The following is a 24,757-nucleotide window of genomic DNA, read 5'->3' as shown; positions in this document are numbered from 1 at the left end:
AAAGACATACATAATGATTTGGTTAGGACTGTAATGCCAAGATCTGTTTTACTTTCAAGTGCTGTGTTTTCTTAAGTCTCAACCCAAATTACAGGACAAATGTGCTCCTTTTGATAAATGTGGTGTGTGTGTGTGGTGGTGGGGTTGACAGTGGTGGTAATATTGTTACAAGCACTGGTGGTATAGGTTTATTTCACTGCTAGCACACTCACCAAGAACTTAGCTATCCCACACCTCTTAATCTGCAATACAGCCATTGGATACAATAAACAACATGTAAGTAATAAAGACCCATTCTATATAGAACAGAGGATTGATATAGTATAAACTAACAGAAAACCATCTTATCCAGATTTTTTAAAAATGTTCTCCCTTCTGATTCCCTCAGATAAACGAAGCAGCCAAATATCTTTTAGCATGGAAAATTAAATTCACTTCTAAGGTTGGGTTTTATGTAAAAAAAATACCAAATGTTGCGAACAAAAAAGTTGTGCTGTTTGCAACGTTGAGGGTGAAATGGAATTTGTAACACATGGACTAAAGTCCAGATCCTTTTATTCCCAGGACCCTTCACACCCCTACATGGTCCTATGAGTGAATCTGTGTGTAATAAGTGATGATATGAGCATTAAATTGGTCCCAGATGACTCTCTGGTAGCACTACCTGGTCCTCGCGTGGTCATTTTTGAGTCGTCTTCTTGTGGTCCTCGGCAGCCACTGGTGGCTGGGTAGTAAATATCCAATGCCAATATTTATCATTGGTGTCTCTCTCATGGTAGTGAGTTTAAGCAGTCATGGAAGGATAACTGCAGGAGACAGAACCTCAAATTACGTAAGACACATTAATTAACACTCAATAGCACCAATCACCAGTCAAAACATTTTGTCAGAAAAATAATTTATTTGATTTGTAAAAAAATACTTCAGTTAAAGAAAAGGTAGACACCACAAAACATAAGGTGATAACAACTTTTAGGACCGAGATATGACCCAAAATGCTCTTTTAGCATCGTAGCATTAGTTGTAGATTTCTCTTTAACATTGGCCACATGGGCAGTGTTATTCTATGGAGTTTGGTTGGGGTTCACTTTGAATATTTGGGTCTCCTTGTGTCTTGGGGTTTTAGTGAAAGCGTGAATACCATGCTGATTTTAAGCCTGGAATAAAGTCTGTGACACTTAAAAGTAGTGCATAACTAGGATGAAACATGTCACCTGAAAAATGTATAACACAAAAAACACCTATCAAATAAATTGGACTGCAAACAGCACAGTCTCAGGTGCATCATTGCTCCTGGCGGTGAACTGCTACCTAGTCACCAGAGCCTGGTGGGGACACAGCCCACAAAGCCTCAAATCACTGGAGTCCAACTATCAGTTTAGAACTCAACTTGTAGTCCTTCTTTTTGTCAGGACTAGTGAACAAATACTTAATAGATAAGTTACGTAGTGCCTTTTTGCTTTTGGATTCTTTATCTCGGAACCTACCACTTGGAATAAGGTTCCCCATTGGAGGGACCACTCACAGGACGAGATCTTGCTTACCGGTCCTTATGGTACAGAACTCCCGACCGCTCACTCTAATTTCCTTTCAGTGAAGGTAAGGTTGGTGGTTACCAGGAACGGAGGTTGCACGGTGGGGAAGAACACACTTCATAGCAGTGCGTGCTGACAATGAACTAGGATTCCCAGCAAGCCATGTACTCTAGTGGATTCTGGAGGGACAACAGCCATCTTATTATAAGATCTTTCCTGGATCATGGCATCATTTACTAGGCGGTCATGATGCAGACTTGCTGTAGCCAGCACCTTGATAAACAGATCTCAGATTTTCATTGGGAAGACATACTGTCTAAGGATTTGAACTGGAGGACATTGAGAATACATAGTAGTATTGTGAAAAAAGTGTGCCATTGTTAAAAGCGAATTCTGTACTATATTCTTGAACATTTATATGAACTTTTCTAAAAATGTATTGTCAATTTTTTACACCCACCTCCTGCATAATTTTCCTTCCAGCATAAATTCATCAAGCTATCACCAAGAGGAAACATTTTGTGAGTGTGGAAAACAAGCAACACGTGGAATATCTGATCTGGCAACAAGCTCTGTTCGAGCAGACTGCCAGTTTATAAGGACACTTCAAACGAGTGGCTAAGTGCCTTCACCTATTACTGAAAGGATTAGTAAACGATGTTCAGAGGAAGTAAAGGAAAGTGAGAACAAACAGAGTACACAAGGCAAGCTTTAGTCAGCAGACAACTTCTCTTAGAGCTAGAAGTCGCAACATAAACCATTAAAGACGGTGGCCCCATGAGTACAATCAGAAAACACATCCCCTATGCATCATCATCATCAGTCTTTATTCGATTTTAAAAGATCATAAAAGACACAAACATAGAACAAGACATTACATCTAGTGCCCAATACAATTAATAAAATCCAACAATAAATACTTAAAAAGAGCATTAAACAAGTCGAAAAGACTACAGAAATAAAATCTACATAGTTAAGAATCAACTACATCTACTACAAAGTAAAAGAATATCAATTAAAAAAAGAAAACCCACATCCCGTTATTTATATGTTTTAATAAGAGCACTTCAGATGTTTACTTAGAGGCTTTTTTCCTTAGGATCCATGCCCACCCCAAAAATTTAGCTAATGCTATAGAGATAATTGGTAAAGTGCTTGTGTGTAGAATTCTTAGTGCAACAGCACTGCTCCTAGTGCCTAGAGTTTTGCGCATTGGAGTCAACCAAACTCGTCTTGGGGTAGCAAATACAGGGCAAACAAACAGGAAATGGGCGGTTGATTCTGCTTGTAGCCCACAAGCGTGACATATTTCCTCGCATGCACTAGCCCATCTTCCTGTGAGAGACCTAAGTGGTAAAGAACCAGCTCTGAACTGAAAATAAAGTTTCCTATCACCAGGTTTGGTAACCAAGTCCCAGTACGGTTCTAGAGCAGGTATAGTTTTTACCTCCAGATAACAACCGGTCATCCCAGAGGAATTTGCTCTGCTCCATACAGGATATGCAACTCGTTCCCAGTATATCATTTTCAAGGATTTCTTTGAAGGGAACAGAGCAGCCACTGGGTCACTCCACAGCCCCTCCATACCCAGGTCAATCAAGGTCTCATGGAGGTTCCTCAACCATCCGATCTTATAGAACACATCTAATTTTAGAACATCCATGAGCCCTTTGGCCTAAGGGAAGAGCTCCGGAGTGGTCCAGAGCCTCCGCCAGTATAAAACCGGACGCAGTTTAGCTATATCCATAATGGCCCTCCTACCTAGTTCGTATCTTAAAGGTACCAAAGGGGTACTCTGGGGAAGACCAGTTATGCTACGAAAAAATTTATTTTCAACTACAGTTAAAGATGTTAGCTGGTCAAACCCCCATAGCTCTGCCCCATACAACGCAGAACTTAGGGCCTTGGCCTCATAGACTTGGAGCACTGGTTTTATTGGTTTAGTAAAAGATTTTTTATGCTCTCTAATTAGGGCTCCCGATATTTGTCTAAATTTCAGAGCAGCCATCTCTATGTGCTTACTCCATTTGTTGTCTTTTGCTACGTGCATACCTAGATAAACAAAATTATTAACCATTTCTAATGGTTGCCCGTTCATAAAGAACTTTTTCCCTCTGTAGCTTGGATGTGGGTTAACAACCATGAGTTTCATTTTGGCCACGTTCACCTCCAGACCATGACCAAGACAAAAATCTTCAAACACTAGCAGAGCTCTTTGCAGGCCACTCAGTGTTTTTGATACGATAAGCGTATCATCCGCAAACATCAATATCGGAGTAATAACTCCGGCCAACTTTGGGGCATCTGCATTGACGCTAAGCATACATTCTACTATCCCGTTAATATATAATGAAAAGAGTGTGGGGGCCATGGTACAACCTTGGCGCACACCACGCTCTACCGGGAACTCAGGAGTAACATCTCCAGGGCCTCCCCACTGTATTTTAGCAAAGTTAGTCTCATGTAGCCTCATTACCAGGGTCAAAATTTCTGCGGGCATACCTAACTTTTCTAGCACTGCCCACAACCGTGGCCGAGGCACAAGATCAAAGGCAGCTCTTAAGTCCACAAAAGCGGCACAGAGACTGCCTTTTCCCAAGGTAACTACCATCCAATGAAGTTGAACAAAACGAAAAACCTGATCCACTGTACTAATTATCTTACAAAAGCCAGCTTGGAAAGGGGACAAGATCTTATTGTCTTCAGTCCACTCTAATATCTGGTTCAAGACCATCCTCCATATGACCTTCTGGATTGTGTCTATCAGGCTAATTGGCCTGTAATTACCTGGTAGTGCCTTGTCTCCCTTCTTAAACACTGGGATTATAACTGCACCCCCCCATGATTTAGGGACTGGCGCGCCTTCGGCCACAGCATTTGCCAATAATGTAATATACTTGCTCCAACAGACTTTGTTGTGGAGAAAGACATCAGGTGGGACCCCATCTGGTCCCGGAGCTCGCCCACTTGCTACAGATCCCAAAGCCATTAAGGCATCTTCGCTACTAAAAGGACCATGGGAATAGAAAACATAAGGTGTCTCCCAAGTGGGATTATATTTAAAATTACATGCATATTGCGGTTTGAAATATTTTAACCATTCCTCTTGAGTAACATGGTTTGAGGGTCTATCAGGCAGACCTCCTCTGTCCCACTTAATGATATTCCAAAATAATCCTGCATCCCTGGCATTGCATGCTCCCTTCAGATCTAGCCAATAAAGCTCATCCCATTTCTTTTTAGCCTGCCCTACACATTTTTTGTATGTTTGCCTAGCCTTTCGGACGCGATCATTATATCCACTAGAAAGGGCTACAGCCAAGTCAGCTCTGGCTCTCCGACATTCACCATCATACCATCATAACCGCTTAGGTGGTGCCTTTTTGCCTTTTCTTACTGGTTTCAGAAAATGCCATCGTATTCCCTCGAAAAAGGTTTCATGAAATCCAGTGGCTAGTACACTACCTGCCTCAATGGCCATAGCACCCTCGAGTTCCAATGTAACTTTGGCTAACTCCTTAACAATATTAGCAGTGGCCTTATCGTTAATCTTAACCTCACGCCACTTGAGCTTACGCATGTCATTAGTGGGGACAACTTCAGGTGGCTTAAATTCCGTCACCTCTTCTTCTGTTTGACCACTCTTCCACCACAAGTGCGTGACACATATAGGATTATGATCGCTCTCGACTCTTAATTCGACCACCATATCTTTTACAAATTGCCATAACTTCATGCTACAAAGCACATAGTCGATCCTACTTTTGTACCGACCGTTATCAAATGTATTGGCCCCTGTCTTGTCACCCGGCGTCCTGCCGTTCAGTGCCCTCAATCCTCTCTCATAGCAGAGAGCATTGACCTGGACCACAGCCTCTGACCACCTTTTAATTGGTTCAAGGTCAACTCCGGGTATACCCCAAAACTGATCTTCCTCAGGTTCAAGACCCCAATCAGAGTCTTGATCCAGAAGGGGTTCAAAAGTTATATTCAAATCCCCCACGACGATCACTCCCCTCTCACTCGAGTGCTGATCTATAAGGGAATCCAATTTAGCCAAGACCCGTGACCTTGTCCTCTTGGTCCCCCTGAGATACAGATTATAGATATCCAAATCGCCCAAGGGTCCCAGAGATAACCTGACTAGTTGAATGTCAGGAGACCCCGTTGATATCTCGCTAGCCGTCGAAAATAAATCTTGTCGTGCCCAAGTTGTTAAGCCTCCCATAGGGCGCCCTTTGGGTCCCTTTGTTGCTGGAACATGAAAATTCAAATATCCCAGCAAGAGCTGTGACTCACAGGACCAGGTCTCCTGAAAAAGGCAGACATCGAAATTACCAATAAATTCAACCCATTCGGGAGAATCCATTTTTAACTTCAGGCCAGCAACGTTCCAAGAGATCAATGTGCCCACCCCTGATCCTAACTTTTTAGCCTGATGGGTAATATTGGAGCTTACTTCATATTGCCTCTGGTTCTCCCTTTTCAGATTTAAATTTGGGACCCTATTTAAATTAGACGTCCTGGGTGATGCAGATTGGGCTACATCTGCTCCACCCATGAGCGCATCTCCATCTGCAGTGGCATCCCTAGAAACTATTAAATTCAGCCCTTCTATCTCCGGTCAGTTCAGGTCATCTAGATTACACAAACCATTGTAATAATCATAGGAGACAATGATACGCCCATAATTCTTTCCTCTCCCTACCCAGTCCTGTCTAGTTCTTCCATCTGGATTAGGGGCTAGATTATAAAAATAGCTTAAATCATGCACCCCAATCCCCGACCAATCCCCAGGGAATGCACAATCACAGATAAAGCGCGCTATGCGCCTATCTTTAAAATTGACAATAATGGAGTCACCCAAAACATCTTTTGGTCTACATCCAACTCAGCTGACCCTTCTAACGAATAGGATCTTCCCGTTCATGTTGCTGGGAATTGGTCTGTTCTTATTTAACCAGAATGTCACTTTATTTTTAAGTTCTTTTTTTTTTTTTTTTGAAACCGTTTATTGCAGTTTATAGAAGTTACAGGTATGGGCCTACAACCACACGGCCGGCCGCTAGAGCATCAAAAGCATATTACATACATACAGCAAAAAGCTGTCTCAGCGGTGCACAGTAGGAAGACAGGAGTGATCAATGGTGCAGGCCTCACAGCTCCATGCCCACAGTACGGTTCCATTTTCTTAACGCAAAACAACGTAAACAAACCACAACCGCAAGGCAACCCTCGATCCAAAGTGACAACACGTGCTCCATAAGTGGGGGATCCAAACCAGCAGCAAAATTCTGAAGAGGGGGACGGGAGTAGATCAGGGACTGGGGGACCGCGCGCCCGCGGCCAAGGGAGGGGCGCCATCTAGGGAGACGGAGCCGGCGAGGCCGCCGGTAGCAGCGGCGGCTCACAAATACCCCCGCGGTAGGCGTTCCAGGGGCCCCAGAGTTTCATCCACGCCCCAGGCTTACCCCTCGCCACATACACCACCTTTTCACGAAACATACACCAATCCATATGCTCTTTCTAGGCCGACACCGCAGGGGGCCTCTGGGATCCCCACAATTGGGCAATATCACGCTTGGCTATCATGTATCCCAGAGTCACCCACCGCGCCTGCGGGACCGAGTAGTCATTTGGTTCCCAGACATTCAGCAAGCATCTCCTCGCTTCAGGCAGCAGCGCGACACGCGTAACCATTCGTAGAACCTCATGCACACCACGCCAGAATCGCTCCACCCTCGGGCACTCCCACAGTATATGCATGAAAGTCGCCAACGCACCACAGCCACGCTTACACATTCCATCACCGGCAAAACCCATACGTAAAAGCCTTGGCCCCGTCACGTAGACCCGGTGAAGGATCTTGAGCTGGACGAAACGAAGGCGAGCCGGGATGGCCACCTCTTTCGGAGAGGCCACCGCGGAGATCCAATCCTCGTCGTCCAGCTCCAGCCCGTCGGCAACCCAAGCCTCGCGGAGACTAGTCAGCAGACACGATCTATCGTTAATCAATTTTTTGTATATGAGGGAGATCGTGCTGTCCGGGACATGGCCATCTAGCACTCTGTCCTCCAGGGGGGAAGACTCCGGAATGGATGCAACATCCGGGAAGACGGAGCCCAGCGCATGGCGGACCTGTAGGTACCGAAAGTACTCACTGCCCTGCAGCTGAAACTCCGCCTGCAGCGTCTCAAAAGTTTTGAATCCCCCCCTCGTCCAGAGATCTCCCACCGTGCTGATTCCGATCGTGTCCCACTTCTCGAAGCCCTTCGACGTCCACAGGGAGCCCAACCTCTCAGATGCATACAGCGGAGACGCTCGGGTCAAACGGCCCTTCCACCCCATAGCTGCATTGGCCGCGTGCCAGACACGCACCATGACACGCGTCGGTCCCGTCAAACGGGAGTCGGGCGCGCCAGAGTAGAGCGCTCGATTATAATCGCCACCGGGCAGAAGCGTCCTGTCCATCTCAAATGCCGGGTTCAAGGCGGGCCCGTAAAGGCCATGATTAATTGCAGCTAGTTGGGAGGCCCAGTAATACCGTTTGATGTCCGGGAGGGCGACCCCTCCATCGTACCACGGGAGCGTCAATTTAGCCAGAGCAATACGCGGCCTCCCGTCCCAGAACAGGCGCCGCTGGAGGCCCTCCACCTCGCGAAAGTAGCGTGCCGGGACCAGGTCCATGGTATTCTGGAGGGCGTAGAGGAAGCGCGGCAGGGACATCATTTTAAATAAGGCCGCTCGGCCGAGCGGCGAGAGCGGCAGACGCCGCCAGCGCACCACGTCCTCCCTCAGACGCTGGAGGGGGGGCAGCAAGTTCCGCTCATAGCGGGCCTCCGGGTCAAGAGTGATATATATACCCAGGTACCGGAAACCCTGGGAGGCAATCTGGATCGGACAGTCCCGTGGCAAGACCGGGGCCTCCCCGGAGAGCACATAGACACAGGATTTCGCCCAGTTGATGACCAGGCCTGAGTTGCGACCGAAGGAGCGCAAAACATCAACCAGGACGATCAGTGACTTGCGCGGGGAGGCGAGATACAAAAGGATATCATCAGCATAGAGGGACACGCGGTCCTCATGCTCGGGGGTCCAGCGGAGACCACGGATAGAAGGGTGCCACCGCAACCACTCCGCCAGGGGCTCCATGGCCAGGGCGAACAGGAGAGGCGACAGGGGACAACCCTGTCGCGTGCCCCGCCCCAGCGCAAATGGGGCAGATACTCGCCCATTCACCACCACCTGCGCCAACGGGCCCGAATATAGCAATTTGACCCAGCTGACGAAACCCGGGCCGAACCCAAACTTCGCCAGCATCGCCCAAATATATGGCCATTCGAGCGTATCAAACGCCATGGTGGCGTCCAAGGACGCCAAGATGGCCGGCTCCCGCACAAATGGGACACGCGCGAGCACCCCGTGTAAGCGCCGCAGATTAAGCGCCGTGTTGCGGTGTGGTATAAAGCCCGATTGGTCTTGGTGGACCAAATCGCCCACCACGCCAACCAACCGGTTGGCCAACACCTTGGCGAGGATTTTGGGCTCCGCGTTCAGAAGCGAAATCGGCCTATAGGATGTGACCCGCTCACGGGGCTTCCCCTCCTTATGGATCACCACAATTGTAGCCAGACGCTGGTCCGGCGGGAGGGAGCCCTGCGAGTGGGCCGCAAGGAACATCGCGCGCAGGTGGGGCGCCAACACATCCGGGCGTAGCTTGTATAGCTCAATGGGAATACCATTGGGGCCCATGGCCTTGCCGGATGCAACCGAGCGAATAGCCGAGGCAATTTCGTCCGAGGTGGGCGGGGCATCCAGCGAATCCCTGTCCTCCACCGTAAGGGAGGGCAGTGCGATGTCCCGAAGCAAGGCATGGGAATCTTCCTCCGAGCAGGGAGAAACCGGGGAGTAGACTTCGCGGAAATAATCCGCGAAGCAGGAGACAATGGCTTCCGGCTCAGTGACGCACACACCATCCACGCTCTCAATCAGAGGCACCACGCGGCTCGCTCTTTCCCTCTTGTCCAACCACGCAATCAATTTGCCAGCCTTGTCACCCACATCATACAATCGCCCCTGCTGCTCTCTACTGAGGCCCCTGGCCGCCTCCGTGACGAGGGCCCGATAGGCCGCCTGCTTTAAGTGCAAAGCATGCAACTTGGCGTCTGTTACCCCGCTCCCCAGGTCACCCTCCAGTTCTGCAATCTCGGCCTCAACCCGGGTCACCTCCTCCCGCTCGCGCCGCCGGGCATTGGAAATAAAGGAGAGGGCCTCCCCTCTAAGAACCACCTTGAAAGCCTCCCACAGGGAGATGGCAGACGGGACCGACCCCACATTCTCATCGAAATAGCGCTGTAAGGATTTGATCAAGTCGGCACGAATGGTGGGGTCGCGCAAATACCATGCATTGATCGGGGCCACCCTGCCATCCCCCCTCGGGAAGACATCGAAATGCAACAACAATGGGGAGTGGTCTGAGATACCCCGTGCCAGATGGCGCACCTCCCCCACCCTCCCTGCCTGGGCCGCCGGGACAAGGATGTAATCAAGCCGCGAGAGGCTACCATGGGCCCCCGAGTGGAAGGTGTACTGTTGCAATACGGGATGCTTTAAGCGCCAGCAATCCACCAGGCCCAGCGTGTCTAAAAGGCCGGGCAGCCACGCCTGTGCCCGGGGGAGGTCCCTAGGGGGATGGCGATCCATAGACCCAGAGGCAACCGCGTTAAAGTCCCCTCCAACCACCAACAGGCCACCCGGAAGGTCCAGAAGGAGGCGCCCCAGGTCCGCAAATGTAGTGGCTTGTAACCCAGGCGGGACGTACACTGATATAAAGATAAACACTCTACCCTCCATTCGCCCCACCAGAACAGTGTAGCGTCCTCTCTCATCATGGCGCACCTCGTCAATCTCCAACGGGAGCGAGTTCTTGACCATAATACCCACCCCCCGCGAGCCCGAAGTGAAGCCGGAGTGGGCCGCCAAACGATATCCCCGCCGATTCATTGCATGAAAGGTGTTACCTATAAGGTGTGTCTCCTGCAGGAAGACAACATCTGGAGAAATACGTTTTAAATACTGCAGGACCACACCACGCTTAATCCTATCCCCCAGGCCGTTAACATTCCATGACAACACAATCAAATCCCTACCCCCCATCATACGTCAAAACAATCGGTCGCCCCCCACCGAGCATCTTAAAAACAACAAAACAGTTGCGGGTTTGCCTTGCGGTGCTAACAAACAACACACCCCCCCCACCCCCCGGTCCCAACAGAACTCCCCCCTCCCTGCACCCCTGCATGAGCCCAGACAGCCCCCCCAAAGTGCAGTGTGCCTGTCGCCCCATAGCTAAGTACTAACTAGTCCCCCCGAGGAGGAGGGAAGCCCCCAGCAGACCCCACCCGACCTCCATGGGAGGGGAACATACGAAAGCAATATATGGTAAAGGAACAATATCCAGAGCAAGGCCTATACAGTCACCCCTCAATTCTGATCCGGCGGGCCCTCCCCGCCAGCCGCGCCCCCCCCACCCCGATCTCCAGGCAAAGTATCTAACCAGTCCCCAGCCGCCTCGGGCCGGTCGAAAAAGTGCGTACGGCCATCCACCTCCACCCTCAGCTTAGCCGGAAAGAGCATTGAGTACTTGAGGTTTAGGTCCCTTAGGCGACGTTTAATACCAAGAAAGCTCTGTCGCTGCTTCTGGACCGCCGGAGTAAAGTCTGGGTAGAAGTGTACATCCATGTTATCCAGCCTGACCGGTCCCTGTTGCCTGGAGGTCTGGAGGATGGCGTCTCTGTCCCGGAAATTAAAAATCCGGGCAATCATAGGCCGCGGCGGTGCACCGGTCTTAGGGCGGCCCCCAGGGACCCGGTGGGCACGCTCCACCGCAAAAAGCTTACTCAGCCCCCGGGGCTGGAGATGGGTCAGGATCAGTTCTTCCACGAAGAGATCTGCCGCCTCCGCCTCTCGGCCCTCCGGCACACCAATAATGCGAACATTATTCCTCCGGGCCCGACCCTCGGAATCCTCCAGTCGCCGGTCCATCAGGGCGCTCGCCTGGCCAAGCCGGCGCACCTCCTTCTGGAGGGCCACCACGTCCGTAGTGAGGCTCGTTGTGGTGTGGGCCAGGGAGTCAACTCGGTCGTTCGTTTTTGACAAGTCTGCCCTCACAAGGCCCACATCCACCAGGACCGAGTCAATTTTTTGCGCCAAGGTATCGAAACGCTGGTCCACTGAGGCCTTCATCTCTGCGATGGCGCCCATGACGTCCCGGAGGGTCAGATCCACCGGTTGGGCAGGCGCCTCCGTCGGGCCCACCAGGGATGACCGCGATGTCTCCGGAGAACCCTTCTGGAGCGTGTAGCGATCCATACTATTGGCCTGGTGCGCCGTGCCACGGCGGGTTGTCTTCATCTTCGCCCGGTCGCCATCTTGTTTGGTGGACATGCTGGCCCTTCCACCGTCGTGCCAAGATCTCCAAACGGGCCGCCACACCAAATCACGGGTGTCAGGGGGGGGGGCGGGGGCGACCACCGGGCCGCGGGTCAACCCACCGCCGGCGGGTCAGCCGGGCACCTGGACAAGGCAACACCACCGCACCCCGCTCCGCAGCCCGACCCCGCCTGAGGCAAGGAGGGCGCAAAAGCGAAAGTGAAAGTGCGGGGTACGCGAGTCGCCCAGCCCCGCTCGCCGCTGTTATTCACTTCGTCCCCGGATCGCCCCACTACTCCAATCCGGGGGGCCGGCGACGAGAAGGCCGCAACCTTCAATCGATGCTCCCACCGGTGTTCGGGGTCCGATTCGAGCCCAAAAAACGGGTTCACCGACACAGTCCCCTCAACAAGGACAGGATATCGCCAGGATTAATTCAGGAGGTCGCGGAGGTCCTCGGGAGCCTCGCACCTACGCGGCCATCTTGGTTGCGCGCTAGGCTCCTCCCCCTATTTTTAAGTTCTTGATAGGATTCAGATTTGCCACCTTTTATCTCGGGGACACCAGTTAGTACGGCAACATAAGGAAGGGAGTCTGGAGGAAGATGGATATGGGCCATGGAAGATTTAGTGGATTTATCATGGTTCTCTCTGTTTGCGTCCTCTCTCACTCCCTTGTTACCCCCAGATTCATTTCTTCTTTGGCCTACCCCTGGATTGATTTGGTTGGCTTTAGCTAAAACCTTTTGTGGATCAGTTCCTAAAATAACCTTAGTTATCACACCAGGATCAACAGTGGGAATAGGCGCAGGAATCGTGGATGCGTCAGAAGGCATAGAGTTAAATTTTGCTCTGTCTTTTGTTGCTAATTTTATAAAAAATTGTAATGAGCAAAAGTTATCAAGGATCGTTTGTTCTAGGCGTTCAATTCTTTCATTAACCAGTTTTACCGTTTCTAAGAGGGGGAGTATTAATGATCGCACCACCTGTCCAATCTGGGGGATCATTTCTCCTAATTGTGGTTGATCAGAAAGACATTTATTTGCCTCGTCCAGAACCAGACGATCATCAGCTAGTGAAACACCAGGCACTATGGATATATTGTTCAAAATGTTTGGTATTTTCGACTGCCTCCCACTTTGGGTATCCCCTCCTCTTTTCCTCTTCGGGTTAGTAGATCTTTTTACTTTTTTACTAGCCCTTGTCTGGGGATAGGCTGCTTCGGATCTTAAAGAACCCTCGAATTCTGAGGCAGCCTCACCAAAGGCCTCCGTGTTCTTCGTACTGTCCTGTAAAGTAATAGGGCTAGCCTCAACATCCCCATACAGGAGCGGATCACTGATACCATGCCCTACTGGCCTGATAGGGGATTTTACTACTGCTAACGATCCGATAGATGAACGTTTGGCATACAATGGCTCGGTGGAAAGGCGCCGCTCAGTTATAACAATTTCATGTTCTAAGACCGAAACAGTCCTAGTTATGAACTGGTCTAAGGTACCGGTTACTGTCCCACCCACCCCTGTACGCTTCCCTTTCCCTGCCATTTAGAATAATACACACCAATATACTTGCCAAGAGGTAATAGACTGCAAAGGATTAGCAATGACTCATTAGCATAAAACGTCTTACTGAAAAGTTAGAGGTTAGGGGGGTGGCCCAGCCCGGCCTCCCTCCGCCCCTGACGGCCACAGACGGTCCCGCTCTTGTCCCGGGCTTTGCCAGGGGCCGCCCGCGCGCGTCCCGCGCTGCAAGGCACCCTCACCGGTTATGAACACCCTGCCTGCTGACTCGATTGGCAGGCGCCGTGGGGCAGTGTAGTTCATGCTAGTTAGCCGTTCCCCTCACGGCGGGAGTGCTGGTCGGCCGTTCCCCTCACGGCAATGATGCAGGTAAGTGTCTTGGCAAGTAACTGATTAGGCGCGTCCATATGCTATATGCCGGGGCAGCAAAAGAGAGAAAAAAGAGAAGCAATAGGTGCGTAATCCATAACAATAGACTGCATCAACAGACACTGCGTATTCCTGCAGTGTGTTTATTTGTGTACACAGATCCAATTCCCCTCCGCAACCTGGTCGAAGTGAGAAGGGACGTCCAATTTGATGAGCTTTTCCACTGGTACTGAGTATTAGGGGACGTTATCTGCTACTAGGGAGGCTTCACTTGACATTTGAGTCAACAACTTTGTATTGCAAAACTGAAATCAGCATGTGAGACTTTACCAGAGCAGAGGGACTAACCCTGAGTTTTTTAGGCTGCACTCTCCTTCTATGGTTATATGCAGGGAATGGTGGTTATGCTTGTGATGTGTTGTCTCAGCCTCGACCTTTTAAGGTGTTCCAGAACTTTTGAGGTTGTGTTTGGACATAAGAGAAAGGAGTGTTGCCTGGGCATCGCTCACTTGCCTCTGCATTAGAACCTGGGATTGGGGGCCAGATGTACGATGGAAAATTGCATGTTCAAACGGGGTTGTAACCCGTTTGCGCATGCAAAAATCCTCTGGGCCAGGTACTGACACTAATTTGCGAGTCGCAAATAATTTGCGACTCGCAAAATAGTGTTTTGCGACTCGCTATTAGGAAGGGAACGCCCCCCACGAGCCATGTAAGAATGTTTTGCAACCGCAAATTCGGTCGCAAAATACTTGCAATTTACCGCCCCCTTCAAGAGGATGGTAATGCAATCACAAAAGGGAAGGAGTCCTCAGGGGACCCCTTTCCCTTTGCAAATGTAAGGAAAAATATGTTTTAGGGGCAGGCAGTGGTCCCTTAAAAAATGAAACGAAAACGTTTCATTTTTCTTTTTTTAAATGCATCCCATTTTCCTTTAAGGAAAACGGGCTGCATAAAAAAAATGCTTTATTTAAAACTAGTCCCAGTCATGGAGGTCTGCTGAGCCCAGCAGGCCATCATACCTGGGAGGGCCAGCCATTCTCAATGGGGTCGCAAATTGCGAGTGCCTCATGAATATTGATGAGACATGCAATTTGCGACTCCATTGAGAATCACAAACAGTGTCTCTGACACTGTTGTACATGTCATTTTGTGAGTTGCAAATTGCGACTCGCAATTGAGCGCAATTTGCAACTCGCAAAATGACATGGTTGTACATATGGCCCTGGGTGTTTAAAACTGGCCTTAGTATCCGGAGCTATGTCTTTTTCGTCTGGTGGTTGTGTATCTGCGGTTGTACACTCTGCAGTTTTGGTGCTCTGTTGAGGTTTTGAACATGGGCCCTGGGCATCTGGCCTGTGTTTTGGCTTATGGGACTGTGCATGGATTTATAAGGGTTATAGTTTGGTGTCTGATGGCCGTGCAGGGAATATCCATAAGTGGACATACTCTATAATATTGTAATTAGCAGTGCACTCACTATACCTGGAGATGTGATGGCTCGCTCCTAGAGTATCATGCTGAATTCTCGTTCACACATGAATTAAATAGACTTTTGCCATCTTTAGAAACATTTGTGAGTTAATTTTGCTCTTACTATAGTTCTTGTGCCTGTTAAAAAATGTCATGTGATATTATATTGCTTGGGTCACAGGTCATACAATGTCACTTCCTGTGATGTTATTTGAGGGCCAAAGGTTATGTGATGTCACTTCCACTATCTCTGGTATTTAGGGAATCGATGCCCGATGGAGGTATTAATGGATCTTCTTCTTGGGTTCCAAATTGTTATTGAGCTCAAACAGGGTCTGTTCTCAAATGCGTCATCTTAGTATTTTTGCTGCTGGGGTCCTTCACAAGTTTCCTGTGGTTCGACGTTTGAGTGTGGTCTTCAGTTCATAGGATTGTTTCCCTTTTAACCTCCACAGCTGCTGGATGCTGGTGGTTAGGATGATAGGTCTGAGGCCTACCAAATACCTTGGACAGGATCAACGTCTTGCAGTAAGGTCTGGCGCAGGTATGTCTCCTTACTATAAAACCGTGCACTGACCGAGCCTGACGGGCTCCAGCCTGTTAACTTATAGTAAGAGACTGTGACTCGACTAAAATAAAATGCTGGCGCTGCTAAAAACAGACAGGGAACCTTGAGTGGCAGGTTGGAAACAAAATAGCGTCATGCATATGTGTGCTAAGGTTTGGATGAGCTCACTCTAATTTGCAAAAAGAAGGCCTTGGACTTTCCATAAACCTCCGAAGGATTGACGTTGTCAACTCACAAAAAATGCATGAATCACCATTCTAGCATTTCACTTGAAAAACCACAAACTCCCTTCTCTTTTCTTTTTTCAAGAAAACTGCCTTCTTGCAACCCAGGAAAGCACTTTCCCTGTGAGCTTGGCCCCTACACACAGAGGAGACAGTATATAAACACCGCACAGCAGCCATGCTGGACAGGCCTGCATCACCAACATCACCAGGTCAAGGAAAAGGCACTGCTCCAAGTCCAGGAGGGGATCTGCTGAGGTGAGTAACATGCTCTGTCCTGTTGTCCATCTACTGGCCCAGCTGTGAGAACATCTTCTCGCCCGCCCGTCGCAGCACGGCCACTTCCATCATTTTAGGTCATATTTATACGGACGGGGCAGAAGTTGGCTGATGGGTTTTCACCAGGCAGTTCTTTAGATTTCCTCACTCTCTTCAAGTGAATTACAGCTATTGGGACACATTCGATCCGATTGGTTTGTTTATTCTAAGATAGTGACATTCATTGCCCATTACAGGTCTCACTGTTCTGCACTGAGGAAAAACTAAAACATTCAGCAACTTATTTGAGGCATATCAAGAACGCGTGCCCGTGTTTTTTTAAAGACAAACTCAAGAAAGAAAACAAAGTTTGTAAAAACACGAATCAAAAAACAAACTGTGGGTTATTTGTTTTTTTAGGAGCGATAGGGGAGACTTCTCTCCTTTAATATCTAATTGCTTTGCTATTGTACTTATAAAAAATAGAGCCTCGAAATCACCAATCTCCGTTTTTGATTCCCTTGTTTTTGATCTCCTCTTAAGCTGAGAGGATCCAGATTGTGGCAGCACATGATGGGTACTTGGTGCCGGCCAGAGCTGGTGTGATCCATACTGAGGGGCACAATGGGGGAACGCATGTTGTTGTTGAGTCTTTCATTAGTCACACTCATCAGCCAGTGTCTGGTGGTGGCTGGCATTCATTGCTTCTGGGGGCTTGCCTTGCCATAGGGCATACATCCATTTCATGGGAGCAGCAGTCAGATGAGTCCATATTGGGAGTGTGGGGGGGTTCTTTTATGTACCGCTGGCTTTGTTTGCTGAGATGGGAGGACAGGAATCTACTGTCTTTTCTTTACCCGATAACATGATAAACTGTGCTTTGTTAAGCTGTTGTCATTTTGCGGTAAAGCATGAGACAAGAGCTTGGCGGCAGGTCGCGGCGGATGCCTCTCAGTTGCCGGGTCTTCACCGATACTGACAAGTCCTTCTAAAGGAGCGCATGCAGTCAAGTACACACGTTCATAAACCTTTACACACGCAGAATGAGCAAGAAAGTTACAGGCGTCGCGTGTGCACATACATACACACCATAGGTCGTGGCAGAATTTCACCACGGCTGTCATATTTCTACTGTCCCCTTATCAACATTTGTCAGCAATGTTGTTGTGGTATTATTGCAAAATATCATCCCTTCTGAGCATGGCTCCTGCACTAATAATGGACAATGGCAGCACCCTGCAGCAGCGCTGTGGTGCTAGTAATGAACGGGATGAGTCCATTTCAGCAGAACTGGTATACGGGGTCCCTTACTAAGTGGGCAGTACCACTAGAACATGTCAGCAGGCTGCTACACCTGCAGTGGACAGTGCCAGCCCTTTGCAGAAGAGCCCCTGACAGCACTAGCACCTCTCAGTCGTGTCCCCATAGTAGTAATGCACAGGGCTGGAACTCCTCAGCAGGCCCGCTGCACAAGTGGTCGATGGTACCAACACATCAGTTTCATATCCTTCTAATGGGCACTACCAGCATTTCCCGCAGATACACTATATTTAAACTTGACAGTACATGCACTTCTATTACTTTCAATTATAATGCTCTAGATATGTATGTCTGTCTTTGTGTAAACCCTACGTGGGCATATTCTGACACAGTATCAGCTGATACCTTTGTGGCTGTTCTTTGTGTTTCTGTGTTATTGTGACGCTGCTCTAGTGCTGCTTAATTATTTAATTATTGTACTTACTTGCTTATACCTACTCATTACCATGCAACTAATTGGTCACTTATATTATAGGGAGCTGTACATTCTTTCACTTTGTAAACTTCTGTTTAACAGAACTCCTTTTGTCAGAGCTGTACTAAAATATAAATAAAATATTTTAAAACATTTGGAGGTGCTGTTTTGCTCTCTTGTTATGTGTTTTTGTTTTTCCAGATGGATGGACTACCCACCTTCCTCTTCGTTCTCTGGTCTTCCATCGCGAGGATCTCCAGCAGGCCTACCAACCTTGAAGGTAAAATGTGTACACGTGCTTCAGGATCATTTTCATTCAATTGCTCTGCACCGTAATGTTCAACAGGGGAAAAAGAGAACTACCCTGAGATGACCAACCTCCATGTTGGAAGTTGAACATAAACCACTGAACGGTTAGCGCATGAATGATTCATTTTTTAGGTAGCGCGACAATGAGCTGAAACATGTTGACGGAAGTTGAGAGGGTGTTTGAACATTTTTCAAAGTACAGGTGCAGATGGGCCACCTGCTCTTTGTATAACCAAATAACTTAATTTTTGTATCTGTTCCATTGATTCTTTGCAACCTTGATTACCAAATTCGTAAGGATGCAACTCCATCTGATCCCTCTTAACATTTTTTAATAGTTCAGAGGCCTAGCACTGCATTTGATATTATAATTATTCCTCTTCTGGAGATTCCCTGACCTAGGAATGAGTTACTTAGTATCTCAAACAAATACAAACTGTCAGTAGCCTCCTTTCAGGATCCTATTCTGGCCCTGACACAGAAACTATGCTCCTTGATAATGTGGCATCTTCCTAGAAATTACAGCTGGTGGGACTTGGGTGGCGTCAGCACCTTCAGATGTATCCATATTGTTTGATGTGGTTGATGAGAAAACTCATGATGTCTTCTCAGGAATCGTTAATAAATCCTAGAAACGACATGATTCATCCATTTTTCTATCAGCGTGGAGATGGAGTATTCTTTGCTTGTACAATACAATCCACCTCTGGAATACAGCTTTGGCCAACATGTATTTCCAGTGGCTATTTAGGAGATAGCTCGGCCACCTCTCTGAGCGTTTCAAACTCTTGGCACTGAAGATACATTCTTAAGGGACAGACATGAAAATGTAGACACCTGTGAAGAATACACTGTTCCTGACTTCACCAATGTCAAAAGGTAGAAAGCTAAATGGCATTAAACTGCATTAGGCTAAAACATTCTTCACAGTAGGGCATAGTGACTTTGCATTTCATCTGCTACAGCAATGGCTAGGAACGAATGTGTTGTAACATTTACTCTGAACTTTATGCTTTTATTATGGAATTACTTTACCAACATGCATTTACATTTCACAAACTAAGCCATGTCTGATGACACCAATCACAGTGGAGAAGTGTGGCTCAATGATTAGAGCGGCAGACCCTGATGCAGAGGTCTAGCCCGGGACCCAGGGTTCAATTCCCCGCCTCGGTGGGTCTTGGGCTCAAAAGATTCCACGGACCTGATAATTCTCGCCTCGGTGCCATTCCAATCATGGAGTCCCACTCTGCAACTCTGGGCAATAGCTTGCTTAATCACCACAACGGCCCCCACAACGCTAAGGATGCCTGGCCTCCACCTTGGGGGTGCCCAGGAGTGGATGCCTCACAGGGAAAGCCAGGATGGGTTCCACAGCGGTATTCGTACAAGCGCCTTGAGACCCTTGCGGGTGAGTAGTGCGCTATACAAGTATCAATTTACAATCACAGACCCTGATGAGTGTCAGAGCCAGGAACTGGACATTCCATACTTGTAGGAAATATTTTCTGACCTGGTACAACCCCCAGCTTGTTTGCTTTTTTGAACCTTAGAATTTGACGTCTCCTGAGGACATCCAACATAGCTTCAGACACTGTTTTTGACAATTACTGGACCCCCACACCGTGAGTACAGCACTATTGCTGTGGGACTGGTCTGGGTCAAGGCTCTAGGTCAATACTACGTGCATGTTAAACTACTAGCTGGTATATTCTAAGTTATGCACATAAGGGAAGAAGGTCTGATCAGTGATAGAAATATTTTCTGTTTTAATTTTGTAGTAATATGTAAACCCCGCAGGGTATAAATTACTGATTTAATATTCATTTATTTTCAAAGGCAATGATTGATTTGGTTCTCACTGGGTAAAGGTAGTTTTGATTAGCTCTTTTCTTCTCTTTTATTAGACATTTCTGTGACTAATGTACTGACGATGAGACTAGAGCTGCACCATGCTAACTCATGGAACTCAATTAGCGTCGTCACCATTTATTTCATCATTCTTTTTTCAACAGATCATTATTAGTTTTCTTGGTGTCTGTCATAGACGTAGGAACAAGCAAACAATACTTTTTTAACTTCAAAGACTACTTAGTTGTAGCTAATGTGACATAAAAGCAAACAACACAATACATTAAACAGTGAATGAACGCAAATTGTGGCACATGTACTTGGAATAAATATGAACAAAAATATAAACAAAACTGTATACCACAGTTCTGAATTTTAACACCAAAAAGGAGCTTATGTGTAATTTCAAAATAAGTGCGGCCCCTACTCAATGGACAAACCAGGGGATGGAAGTAACAAAGTGTCACCAAGGTTAGACAACAGGGGCCATGAAATTACACATTGTTCCTATATATTGTGCCCTGTGTCATGCAGACCTTTTTGTTTTTTGGCTGCAATCCCCCTGTAGTGTTCTGCTGTCGACGCATTTTAACCCGGACCAAGTTATGGGTTCTCCTAAGGACTGAGAACTGCTAACAAATGGGCTTCAATCACATGTGCTCGAACTTCTTTGATGCATAACTATTCTGTAGGAAATTGTTGTGGTTTGAAGTTTAAAAGTATGGTTTGTTTGTTCCTACATTTATGATAGATACTAAAAAAACGAATAATAACCTGGTGAAAAAGAATCATGAAATAAATGGTGACCGCACTAGTTGAGGTTCATTGTCACAAACATGAAATAATGTTTGTTTGAAGCAACATCAGCATTTGATCTTGTTTTATATTTGATATTTAAAGTAGCTTAGCCTTGCTGACTTAAAATTTGCCCAACTCCTTGTTTGTTTTGTAACTTTTAGAAAGTTGGCATTTTCGTACTTTAGCCATTTGGTGCCTGATGCCTGTCTCTCATGAATCTGGGATGGGTGACAGCTGGCCTTTGTGCTTTCCTCCTAGACAGCCACATAGAATGGTAGCTTAGATGTGACTTGGGGACTGGGAGGATGAGAGGGAGGATCTGGACCCAGCCTTACTTGCACCTGAATAGGCTGTGTCCTGTCCCCGCATAAAAGGCTGCATCCCCCACTGTGGTCATGAGCCAAGGCATGAAGTCTCTGTGCACTTCAAAGACCTGTCTTTGAGGTCTCCCACACTTCAAAGGCCCAACTGGGTATAAGTACTGGACCTCACCCACCACCACTTCAGAACACTTGTGGACCTGTGAAGACTCTGCACCGAAGAAAAACAGTTGTGCTATTGAAAGGAGTGCCAGTTTGCTGGACTGCTCTTTGCTGGACTCCAGCTCTGCTGTGCTGTCCTGCTGTCTGCTGTTCACCTGCCTGGGTGAGAAAGACAGGACTTGCATCGGGTAAACTTGGAGTGACTCCAAGGGCTAGCTGGCTGGCCTCTTGATCTGAAGTCTCAGGGACATAAAAGACTTCCAACCACCCTGCTTCTGAAGCTGGACTCCGCCATCTGCTAGTCTGTCCTGCCAAGTGTTGCCACCCCAGTCCTGGGCCCGTGGAAGTGGGTCTAAGGTGCTTATTCCAGCAGAACCGATGTAACCATTGTTGAATTGACACATCGCCTCTGCTGCATGGATTAGAACCAACGCATCACCTCTGCTGCGTGGATCAGCACCAATGCATCACTACCCCTGGTGTGGATTGGACCTGATGCATTGCCTTCGCATCCACCACTATGCAGTGCTCTTCCTGGTGCAAGGTCCTCTCAACTCCATCGACGACGCCGAACCTCTACATCGAAGTTTACCACTCATCAGAGCCAATGCATCGCTGCTGCTGCATGGATCAGGACCAGTGCATCGTTGCTGCTGCATGAATCGGCACTGATGCATCACCTCTGCGGTACTAAGCATCCTCAACATCAGGATTACGGTACTTTTGTTCAGCAGGCCTTACTGGGTCTCTGTAGCCGGACCGTGCTCCTTCATGGTCGGCCTCAACATTTGACTTTGTCCCGGTCTGGTGTAACCAGCTATACCGAATACAACTTTTTGCTTCTAGGCACCATTTGTACCTAAAAACTTTGAAATTCAATATCTGAAGATCTACTTTTTGGATTTTTATCATTCTGGTCTTGTTTTACATATTAAGATCACACTTATTTTTCTATCTTGGTGTGGTATCTTTTTTGAGTTGTGTTTTCATGTTTTACTGTTTGAAGTATTGCACAACTACTTTACACATTGTCTCCAAAGTTAAGCCTGACTGCTCTGTGCCAGTCAACCAGAGGGCGAGCACAGGTTAATTTAGGGTTTGCCTGCCTTTTTCCCTAACTACGATTGTGGTTATTACTTTACCAGGGCTTGACCTCAGTCAGCCAGAATAAAAGTTGCCTTCACAATCAGACCAAGCTATCAAAGGTGAGCCAAGGTTGCACTCATTGAAACTGGCTTATCTTTGAGGACTGCACTATTGGGCCTTCCATGCTAGATCAATTGATCACACTATTGTTAAATGTGACTCATAATGATTTTCAGATCTCACCTCCACAAACATGAAATAGAATTAAAGGGGCATGTATACTGTACATTTGGATGGATGTAGACCTAGTGTATCTGTCACGTTGTAATGTAAGGGTTTAGTAATGCTGCTTTGCCACATACCAGCCTACCATGATAATGTGCTAATCAGCAGTCTCAGTAGGTTGTGCTCAAAGCCTTACCATTGTTACCATTTCCACATTGGTTTTACTCTTCCAAGTAAATGCAGACATTGATCTAACTAATGGGTGTAGGTCAAGTAGCCACCTTTTTAGCTGTGTGTGACACCCTTCTGTTCTTACCTTCACTTCCAGAAGGAACATTTCCCGACCTGCAGTGCCTGGTACTTCACCCTAAGAGCATGACATGCCATTGGAGACCACTGGTTGACCATCCACTCAATACAAGCTACCGGCTCATGTATCAGTTGAAGTGAGTAATGTGAATGCACCTGGCCACAGAAATGTCCAGTAATCTGGGTGGAGCTTAATGTCAGGATCGACTAGTTTGAAACACTCCCAGCTAAGACCGATAAGGTGAATGAGTGACTTTCCCAGGATCACACAATGTGATCTAGTATGGAGGCTAGGATTTTAATGGACAGTCTCATTGATCCATATTGCCTGATTTCGCCTGGATTTTACTAAGGGTAGTGTGGGCGCTCCAACGGTGCTGCGTCTGTGGACCTCTCTAATGAGTAAATCAACGCATAAAGCGTTGCATCTCTTTGCGCCATGCAAAACATTAGCAAAAAAGACCCTCAGTCACTGGACAGCAGCTCTTTACAAAATTACATATAATAATTTTAAAGCACCTAACAGTCATAGAGAAAGTGTTCTTCGTGAATATGGGTGGCCTCAAAGGCATACTTGATTTATTTTTTTATTTTTGTTATGCTTTTAACTGCCTTAATGGTTGGATCCATGACACAAAATAAAACACTTCTTCAAAAGAAAGAAATAATCAATCATTTATATAGTTGTTTCAGACTCACATAAAACATTAAATAGCATTAAATAGCATTAAAAAGCAACATCTTGCACAGAAGTACAAAGTATACAACTATAGTCACAATCCAGTCAAGTCACCAAAGCAGTGAGCTGTCTGCCCCGGCCGCAAGGTTATGTGGGTGCAGGAGCCCTGCGTCTGGCGATAAATGCAGGTGCTCGTTGTACAAGGAAGGCAGGATTCTCTGCATCCAAAAAAAGTGCGTTGCTTGAACTGTCACGTTTAAACACCACGACTTCGGGTATGTGCTGCAGCGCATAAATTAAAGGCCACTTTTCAGTTCGAAGCTAATGTCCTCTCTCCTGATCTCAATCCTAAACCTTTCTAGGTATATTCTTCATCACTAATGGAGCTTTCTGCAGGGAGGCTGCCTGAATAACTCAGCATCCCATATGGTGAGACTGGTTCAGCCAATCGGAATCCTCAGAAGGTTGACAAATCTTGGGTCAGATGTACAAACCATTTTTTCGGGCGCAAACAATCTGAGTCGCAATTTGAGACAAATCCCATTTTAGGAGTCAGTGAAATATTCGACTCCTAAAATTGGATTGCGACTGGATACTGATTTGCTATTTGGAAGGGGCATGTTGTGGACATACATTCCAAATACCGTTCGGTATGCAACTTATCAATGGTTTGCAAGCATAATTCAAGTCGCAAACCAGTGAATAGTGACTGACCCCCAAGTTAGGGAGATAACCTATTTGCAAAAGGGAAGAGATCCCTATTAGACGGCTCCCCCTTTGTGAACATTGAAAAACGTTTCTGGGAGAGGAGGCAGTAGATCAGGGGACTACTTCCAAATCTCAAAGAAACTTTTGAAAAAGAAAACTTTTTTTAAAGCAGCCTTGGTTCCTCTAAGGAAAACA

At 47.3% G+C, this 24,757-nt stretch overlaps 1 protein-coding gene across 1 annotated transcript in view; it reads left to right on the top strand.

The window, feature by feature from the left end:
• The first annotated feature begins 16,218 nt into the window (after positions 1–16,218).
• Positions 16,219–24,757, top strand: part of LOC146834933 (prolactin receptor-like) — a 36,310-nt gene continuing 27,771 nt past the window's right edge. Inside the window, exons 1-3 of the mRNA XM_085600151.1 lie at positions 16,219–16,380; positions 18,317–18,395; positions 23,195–23,312. Coding sequence (XP_085456277.1) covers positions 18,317–18,395; positions 23,195–23,312 — 197 coding nt within the window. The 5' untranslated portion in view covers positions 16,219–16,380. The remainder of the gene's footprint in view (positions 16,381–18,316; positions 18,396–23,194; positions 23,313–24,757) is intronic.

Source organism: Triturus cristatus, chromosome 4_2 (assembly GCF_964204655.1).
Source record: "Triturus cristatus chromosome 4_2, aTriCri1.1, whole genome shotgun sequence".
NCBI lineage: Eukaryota > Metazoa > Chordata > Amphibia > Caudata > Salamandridae > Triturus > Triturus cristatus.
This window is presented reverse-complemented; position numbering and strand designations above follow the sequence as displayed.